At 36.0% G+C, this 9,851-nt stretch overlaps 1 protein-coding gene across 1 annotated transcript in view; it reads left to right on the forward strand.

The window, feature by feature from the left end:
- The window catches only part of plekhm1 (pleckstrin homology domain containing, family M (with RUN domain) member 1), a 39,666-nt gene extending 29,815 nt beyond the window's left edge, over nucleotides 1-9,851 (forward strand). Inside the window, exons 8-12 of the mRNA XM_056469410.1 lie at nucleotides 1,285-1,430; nucleotides 2,516-2,709; nucleotides 4,132-4,195; nucleotides 5,717-5,874; nucleotides 7,536-9,851. Coding sequence (XP_056325385.1) covers nucleotides 1,285-1,430; nucleotides 2,516-2,709; nucleotides 4,132-4,195; nucleotides 5,717-5,874; nucleotides 7,536-7,647 — 674 coding nt within the window. The 3' untranslated portion in view covers nucleotides 7,648-9,851. The remainder of the gene's footprint in view (nucleotides 1-1,284; nucleotides 1,431-2,515; nucleotides 2,710-4,131; nucleotides 4,196-5,716; nucleotides 5,875-7,535) is intronic.

A 9,851-nucleotide genomic window follows, 5' to 3' on the forward strand; every position in this document is an offset into this window, starting at 1 on the left:
TGCTAATAATAATAACATTATACTAATGCAAATTGTTGTGAATAAACTGAAGAAGGCATGCAGGTAGTGGTTTTTTATATCCACGTAATAAATAATAATATAAAAATAATATAATAAAATAATTTTAATCCTTAATTTTTTTATTGCTGTACATCCTGTGTGTATTAAGCGTATAACTAACGTGCTCTTCGCTGGACTTTAGGCCTGTTTTACTTGGTCAGTGACTCCGTTTGTTTCAGTTTCTCAAAATAGCAACGTGCTAACAATGCGCCTTAACACACCTCTTTTATGTACCAGCACACCCATGAGTCCACAAAGTGGCATAAATTGATTTACTATTTAAACAACATGGTGCAAAACGTAAAAATTACTCTTGCGCTGGTCTGAAAATAGCAACACATCGCACTAAACATGTTTAGCTCCTTATTGCGCCGGTTATATGATCAGGCCCATACTGTTAGTTTGCTATGATGGAGTGATGTGCAAAAAAGCCCCGCCTCCTTCTCAATATTAAGAGTCAGTTGGACGTACATCAGCATACTGAAGTAAAAGTCTCTACAACTTCTAGTTTGCTATGATGTAGTGATGTGCAAAAAAAAGCCCCGCCTCTTTCTCAATATTCAGAGTCAGTTGGACGTACATGAGCATACTGAAATAAAAGTCTCTACAACTTCTAGTTCCAATTTAAATTGTAAGCAATGTTCTTAAAAAAACAAGTACAATTAAGTGTATTATTATTATAATTAGCAAATTACTTCCAACAGACCTTGAGTAACCTCAAACAAGTTTTCCTAAGGTAATATTATATACATACAGTTGATGACAAAATCATTAGCCCAACTGTGATTATAACTCATTTCCATCAACTATTTCATTTAGCCTTTGCTGTGATGACAGTGGATAATATTTCACTAGTTATTTTGTAAGATACTAGTTTTGAGCCTAAAGTGAATTTTTAAGGCTTAGGCTAACTAGGCACATTAGGTTAATTAGGCAAGTCATTGGACAACAGTGGTTTGTTTTATAGCCAATCAAAAAAGTAATAATTCTTAAGGTGGCTAATAATATTGACAACAACTGAAAGCAAAATTAATTCACATATTATGATGTTACCATACATATGCGTTTTAAGCCAATTTTTTTTATCTCATTAATGCAGAAATGAGCCATTAGCCACATGCTTCTGTCCTCTACTGAGCAACTGAGTTTGTACTGGGCTCTTCTGCAGATATGCAAGTGCTTTTCAGTGTAGCTGTAAGAAAAGTGTGTTGTAAATGTATGCAGGTTGCTCTCGTCAGATCGGTGTGTCTCTGGGCAGAGGCAGACTTTGTGAGTTCTCCGGTCAGCAGTTCTGTGATTCCTGCCATCAAGGAGACATGAGCATCATCCCCTCCCGCATGCTGCACAACTGGGACCTGAAAACACGCGAGGTGAGCACGTCTGACCTCTTCTCTATTATTTTACTTCACTTGTTTCATGTATGTTGTTGCTGTTTTCTTTTCAATATTTATTGCAATTGTTTTGTTTAGCGTAGTAGGTATTAAATATGCATTTATTTATAATTATTTTTAACCGGTCTTTTATGAAGAGCGAGGCATTTATTAAATGACCTTATATGCTGTATTATTTATTATTCTTCATGCTTTGCTCTAAAAATATTGATTATTAAAATAATGCACAGTGCATTAAATTGGTCAAAAGTGATCATTCATTCATTCATTCATTCATTTTTGTTTCGTCCCTTTATTAATCCGGGGTCGCCACAGCGGAATGAACCGCCAACTTATCCAGCACATGTTTTACGCAACGGATGCCCTTCCACCCGCAACCCATCTCTGGGAAACATCCACACACACTCATTAACACTCATATACTATGGACAATGTAGTCTACCCAATTCACCTGTACCACATGTCTTTGGACTGTCGGGGAAACCGGAGCACCCGGAGGAAACCCACGCGAATGCAGGGAGAACATACAAACTCCACACAGAAACACCAACTGACCCAGCCGAGGCTCGAACCAGCGATCTTCTTGCTGTGAGGCGACAGCACTACCTACTGCGCCACTGCGTTACCCTCAAAAGTGATAATGTGTATATTTTATTATTATTATTATTATTATTATTATTATTATTATTATTACTAAAAAATACTTTTAAATTGAAAAAATAATTATTTAAAAATACAGTTTCAAATCAAATGCTATAAGAACCCTGAAAAAAATACAGCTTCCACAAAAATACAAAGCACCACTCATTCTATTCAACTTGAGCAACAAATAATCGTCAGAATAATGCTGAAAATAAAGCATTGAAACACAGAAGTAGATGTGAGAGTTCTCATTTATGTATTTTTGTAGAACACAAACTTTTAAATGGTAGTACATGTGATTCTCTGTGATTTTAAATACATTATTTTTCAGCTCGCATACACAGCCCATTAGATTAGATGAGACCAGGATTAGCTGTCTTTATCTATTACAGTGTTTTAGCTGTGTCTGTTTGTCTGTTCAGGTTTCAAGACAAGCCTTTAAGCTGCTGACTCAAATCGAGCACGAGCCGCTCCTGAACCTTGCTGTTCTGAATCCTGAGCTGTTTCAACATGCTGACGTCATGGCTAAAGTGCAGAACCTCCGACAGAGACTTCGCTTTCTTGGAGATTATGTCCTTCTTTGCCGCAGTGGCTTCTGCAAACAGATCCAGCCCAGGTGGGTCTGTCTGTCTGTAAAGGTATATGTTGTTTACAGGGACACAAAGTTGTATCCGCTTGTTAAGTGTGACATCACGCAAAGCGGCTTTCGGCTCCAAGCGCTCTATCAAACTGTATGGGGAGACTCATCAAATGGTAATAATAAACATTTACAATACGATGTAATACTTTCCAAAAACACGATCACAATTTATACATATATCCATCCATCCATCCATCCATCCATCCATCCATCCATCCATCCATCCATCCATCCATCCATCCATCCATCCATCCATCCATCCATCCATCCATCCATCCATCCATCCATCCATCCATCCATCCATCCATCCATCCATCCATCCATCCATCCATCCATCCATCCATCCATCCATCCATCCGGATGGATGGATGGATGGATGGATGGATGGATGGATGGATAATATCAGATGACTAGGAAGTGATTCATTTTTTATAAATTGTTAAACTTTTGGTATTTGTGATGCAGCAAGTGCAGAGACAGATGTGTTCACCATGATTTTTTTATAAAACTCACTTTAATGTGTGATATGACTAAAAAGTAGCCATATTATGGCCATTTATAGCTTGCGTTGGCTCCCAGTTCAGTCCCGTATCATTTTTAAAACACTCACACTTGCATAAAAAGCTCTACATGGTACTGCTCCTTCCTATATCTGTGACATTGTCTCTCAGTACACACCTTCTCGTTCTCTGCGGTCTGCTGATACTCTCACCCTTCAACAGCCACCCTGTGGACTAAAATCAATGGGGGAGAGAGCCTTCTCTGTTGCTGCACCTAGGTTATGGAATGATCTCCCTGATTCTGTGAGAAATGCTTCCACACCAGCTAGTTTTAAGAAGATGCTAAAAACTCATCTTTTTAAGACCGCATTTTTGATTATTCTGTTTATATTTTAAAACTTTTATGTATTGTGTTTTATTGCATGTTTGATTTCTCTGTTGTTGTAGCGCTTTGGGTTCTTAGAAAAGCGCATTATAGATAAAATGTTTTATTATAAACTAATATTTTCTCAATTCAAATGAGTCGTGGCTTGGACCCGGAAACAGTATTCCATACGTCACGACTTAACAAGCGGATAATAACATGGGTATGACTGTACTTTATTAAGGTAGTTTACAGCTCGTGCTGCTATAAAATACAAAATATTTAAGTCATACTTAACAAGATCTTTTGATATTTAAAATTGACCACAGGTTTACTGTGAGGGTTGGGTTTAGGGGTAGGGCTGGGGTAGCGCCATATAATAAGCGTTTTTACAGTATAAAATACATTACACCTATGGACTGTCCCTGTAAGCAATGTAAACAAATCTGTGTCTGTGTGTCTTTGTAATATTTGATTTTTAAAATTTGATTGCGGCATATATTTAATAATTAAATGCCATTTTTTTATTTCCAGGCTTCAGCAGAGGACATACTTATTGGATAACAGTGATGTCTACAGTGTGTTAGACTTGCAGCAGGTATCTTTTTCTGCTCTTTTATGTTGTTTATAGTGGAAACAAGGGTGTATGATGTGTGTCATCTATTATAACAGCTTTTCCATCATTCTGTCTCCAGTGTTGGGGAGGTTACTTTGGAAATGTAGTAGATTACAGATTACAAATTACTCTATTTAAAATGTAGTAAGTAGTGTACCTTTTCAATTACTTTATAAAAGTAAAGTAACTGATTACATCTGATTACTTTTTGAAGTTTCTAACGGATATTTTTTTAACTAAATCATTTTTAAGCATTTAGACCGAGCAGGTGTGACCTTACATTAGCCTAGCTCTCTGTTTACTGTTAGGATTTTAAAATCTTTCATCACTTGAATTAAGATTATATTAATTTAATTTTAAAGTACAGCCACCACAAAATCAGACCTAATAACAAAAAATGTTTACTGTTGTTACAAAATCTAAATTTTTGTTTGTTGTGCAGGGTGATTTTGTGGAATTTGCAATAAAATACATCTCAGCTATTATTGCAATTTTCATTTTTAAATCGAAGCAACTTAAATCCAAGTCAATCACATCTTAGTGATCAATAACACTGTTAATGAAACATATATTTACTACAAATGATATGCGGTACTAAACAGAAACAAATTATAGTATATAACAGCAAAACAAAAAATGCCATAAACCAGGTGTTACACATTTAAAATACTGTAGTAATTTATAGTAAGGGGAAATATTTAGGAATGAGCATTATAGTGTGTATATATATTTACAACTCTTCATTAATAAATTGCATAATGTAGTATCATTAGTAACTATCATGGACTAATAGTAATTGCCAGGCCTCACAGCTTCCTGAATGCCTGTGCTGTCACTTATTGGTGCGCGATTGGTAAATGTAGCTTGTGTGGACACTACTGAGCTACTTGACCGCTTCATCACCGCTTTAATAAATGGCCTTAGCAGAAAGCATCGTGCAACAAATTAATATTATTCAACGTATCTCAGATTTATAAAGAAAATGTTTAGATGTAACCCCATTTGTAATCTTTAACATTTTATTAAGTAACTGTAATTTAATTACAATTTTTTTTCTCAGTAACTGTAACGAATTACACACAGAGAGAGAGAGAGAGAGAGAGAGAGAGAGAGAGAGAGAGAGAGAGAGAGAGAGAGAGAGAGAGAGAGAGAGAGAGAGAGAGTGAGAGAGTGAGAGAGTGAGAGTTTTTATGGAGTGAAACCAGATTCATATTTTCAACATTTTTTCACAGACATTATTCTTCAAGGGACTGTAGTTTTAAGTACACACTCTTATACCTTTGGCTTTTTGTCTTCACTTTAAATTAAAGTTCACAATGGAATTTCCTTATAGTTATGTTTGGTTCATGGCCTGCAAATTATTTGATAAAATATTGTATAATTATCAGTATCGCTATCAACAAAATACTTGAAAAGATTTTGAGATGTTGACGTTTGTTGGTCGATATTCAACAGTGCAGTACCATTGCTTAAAGTGATGATCCATATTATTTTTGCAAACAGATAGCAGACGGCCATTACGAGTCTTACCTGCAGTCTCTGATTCAGTTTGGCTCCAAGCATGTGCACAACTGTGACCTTTGCACTCAGAGAGGCTTTATATGTCAGATCTGCAATGCCCCCGACATCATCTTCCCTTTCCAGTTTGACGTGACTTCCAGGTAAGGTCACAAATCTCACAACATATGTGTATGCACAGTGGTGACCACAATTACTACAACACCTGAGAGATTTGAAAATACGGACCCTTAAAACATGATTCATTTACATAATATTGATGAAACGTGCAGATGATTGCTCTGAGCATAACAAACATCAGATAAGTCATACTGTTTACATTGACTTTTAACTTTAATATTTGGAATATACAACTTTTGCAGCAAAAATGATTTCTTTTTTGAGTATGTGGTTCATTTCATGTTAATTGTGCAATTTAAAAGATTATTAGGGCAACAAATTGTCAATCAACAAGGAGCATGTGCGATCAGGATGTTAAAATAAACAAAAAAACTCACGTCTCAGATCCCAGACAACACTGACTTCGTCATTTTTTTTGGGACCCCCAGACACACTTGAATTGTGGTCTGTGCTATTTGCAGAGCATTTCTGTATTTGCATGTTTTGCTTGTGTTGTCAAACTGATGAAAATGCTTTCTCAATTTATTAGTGTTTTTCTATTTGCACATATTTTCTTAACTTCCAGCACATTTGAGCTCTCTCAATCAGCGTATATGGGGGTACTTTTGATTTTATTTTTAAAAATACGCACAGAGTCTCCACTGAAGTCTTAAAATGTCTTCATTTTAGGCCTTAAAATGTCTTGAAATCACAAAAATTTTGTCTTGTAGGTCCTAAATCATTATAAACAGGTCTTAATTTTCCTTTAATTTGTACACTGGTCTTAATTTGACAAAGCTACCCAAGTGGGCCAAAACCCACCCAGTCGTCGACGCCAGTGGTGTAGTGGTTAGTGCGTCGACAGATGCGCTCCAGTGCTCACGGTGACCCGAGTTCGTTTCCCGCCTCGCGGTTCCATGCCGATCCTTCCCCTCTCTCTGCTCCCCATGCTTTCCTGTAAATACTCTCTACTGTCCTGTCTAATAAAGGTGAAAACCCCTAAAAAAAATAATTATTAAAAAAAAAAAAAATTACAAAAAAAATGATTAATTATTATAGCTAATTTAATAGTTTTATAACCAATATGGTTTAATTCTCTTCCTTACAATAATTCTTTACAATTTGTTTACGAGTTCTCTATGTATTTATAGACCATATAGGGTGAGCACGCTGACCTGGACAGAATGATGTGCTTATATTTAATTTTTTACAAAGGCTTTTTTAATAAAAAATGCAAAAAATGTATGTATACAACTAGGTTTTGCCTGTTTTTACACATTATTGAAAGAATGTGACTGAGAAATAGCTTTTTATTATTATTATTATTATTATTATTATTATTATTATTATTATTATTATCAGCAAAAGAATTTGAATAAATCCTTAGCGTTTAGCCCTGAAATTTCATTCACAATTGTCTTAAATAGTCTTAAACTTGACTTTGCAGGACCTGCAGAACTCAGTAAATTTGACTTAATGTTCATTATATAAACACATTTTCAGTAGATCTGGAAAGCCGTGACTCTAGAAGGGAACTCTTCATCTAAAATCCACTTTCACACGGAGATGGTTTGTTTCGGACTGCTGTGTCTGCATTTTCCACTTCACTGGAGTCATATGAATGAGAAAGTGGTGGGGAATTCAGTCACTTTCAGCACAGCAGTGTGATAAACCTCATGATGACGGTGTGTTTTCTGTCTTTCAGGTGTAACGTCTGCAAGACCGTCTTTCATTCCTCCTGTAGGGCTCAGAGTCCGGTGTGTCCACGCTGCGTCCGTAAACAAAAATACCTGGAGAGAGACTTGGAGGAATCTTAGCTGTTAAATAAAATCATGAACGATTGCTACAGAGCTTAAAATACAGGGTTAGTTTCAGATGTAATACTTCATTTAAAAGGACAGTTCACCCGAAAATGTAAATGTGTTCATCGTTTACTCAGGCTAGGGTTGTCTTGATACTGGAATTCAGTATCAATCGGTTCTGAAATTTTAAAAACATCCATGTCCCGTGAACATTTGAGCGCTGTCGAGCACATTCTTAAACACTGCTGATTTGCTATTGTGTTCACGTGCTCAACAGAAATGACTGTGATTGGCAGCGGTGATTGAACTCACCGCTGTTTACTGAGTGTAAACACAGATACAGGGACACTGGAGTGTTTCAAAGTCACGTTGATCAGCTGGTTTGTCTATAAGCTGACATACAAGTGATCCGGTGATGAATCACGACTTTAAAACGCTCCAGAGTCCCTGTATCTGTTGTTACACTCAGTAAACAGCAGTGAGTTCGGTGAACTGATGACCTTCACGGCCAATCACAGTCATTTCTGTTGAGCATGTGAACACAATGGCAAATCAGCGCTGTTTAAAAATGCACTCAAATGTTCGCGGGAAATGGACGTTTCAGTATCGATTGGTACCGAATTCCAGTATCGTGACGACCCTAAATCAGACTCGAGTGGTTCTAAACTTTTATGATTTTCTTTCTTCTGTTGAACTCAAAACAAGATATTCTGAAGAATCTGCCATTGACTCCCATTGTAGTTTTTGTTCCTGCTATGAATGTCAATGTCAACATTCTTCAGAATATCTTGTTTTGTGTTCAACAGAAGAAAGACATTGAAGTTTAGAATCACTTGAGTGTGAGTAAACGATGAGGACATTTTCATTTTTGTGTGAACTGCCCCTTTAAGATATTCAACGGTTCTCAGTATCTGAACAACTGGAAGTGTTTGTGGAAACTCCACCTTAAGTGCACTTATTGACAGATTCTCATGTTCACTCACATCAGCACAGCTGTGTTCATTCCTCAAATGATGGCAAACGAACACCTCTTCAACTGTTATCAAAGCTATTCTTTCTGCTTTTCAGCTTTATGGACTTCATAACCACTTTATAACACTTGAGGGTTCATTAATGCAGTGCTGTAGCTTAAAGAGATGGTTCACCCAAAAATCTTTACACACACTCAAGTGGCTCGAAATCTTTGAGTTTTTTTTTTCTTCGGTTGAACATGAAAGAAGATAATTTGAAGAAAGCTGAAAACCTGTAACCATTCACTTTCATTGTAGGAAAAACAAATACTATGAAAGTTATTGGTTACACATTTTCAGCTTTCTGCAAAATATCTGCTTTTGTGAAGCAGAAGAAAGGAAGTAAAACAGGTTTAGAACAAGTAAAGGGTGAGTAAATGATGACAGTTTTCATTTTTGAGTGAATTATCCCTCTAAAATGATCATACAGATAATATTTGCACACAGATAGCAGCCTATGAGTCTTACCTGCAGTTTCTGATTGTGTTATAAAGTGACTTTATAAACATTTTATAACACTTGGTGTTATCAGTTCTCCGGGCTTCACATGTTATTCTAAGAGTTATAAATCTTAAGTCTTTTTCGTTGTTTTCATTTTGAGCATGTCAGGGCCAAGGAACCCATATTTATGAAAATTACGGCAAACAAATGCCACGGATCGTAAAACTCGTTTTTTTTAAGTGCTGATTATTTTACATCTGAATGTCTGCAGATTTATGATGTTTACAAAGCACTGTATGCATTAATAAGCATATTCTTCTATACGCAGGAAATGTTTAATAGAAGTGTGGTTAATGAAGTGACGACTCATGTACAACCTCCTTCAACAGGTCATTTTTCTATTCTACCGTGCCTTTGTTTCAGTTTCCCTGTAGCATTCATTATCTTTGTAATGGGTTGTGCCAAAAATCGAACTATTGTAAGCAAATGTAAGTTATTAATGTTTTGCAACAACTTCGGTTACGTGCAAAGAAACCTTCTGACAAAAGGATAAACTCGATGTATTTGATTCCTGCATTAACCAGTGTGTATTTGTGTTTTTGGGTTCACTGATGAAGGCTGATTCTTATTAGCACTTGTTTTATATTGGAAACTCAATTGGGAGAGATACATTTCTCTCCTAATTCTTTCTCTTTTTTTTTTTTTTGTACTTTTTTAACAATGCAATGTTTTTATGACAAGCTAAATACATCACCTGTTGATGATAAA

This window comes from Danio aesculapii, chromosome 12 (assembly GCF_903798145.1).
Source record: "Danio aesculapii chromosome 12, fDanAes4.1, whole genome shotgun sequence".
Lineage (NCBI taxonomy): Eukaryota > Metazoa > Chordata > Actinopteri > Cypriniformes > Danionidae > Danio > Danio aesculapii.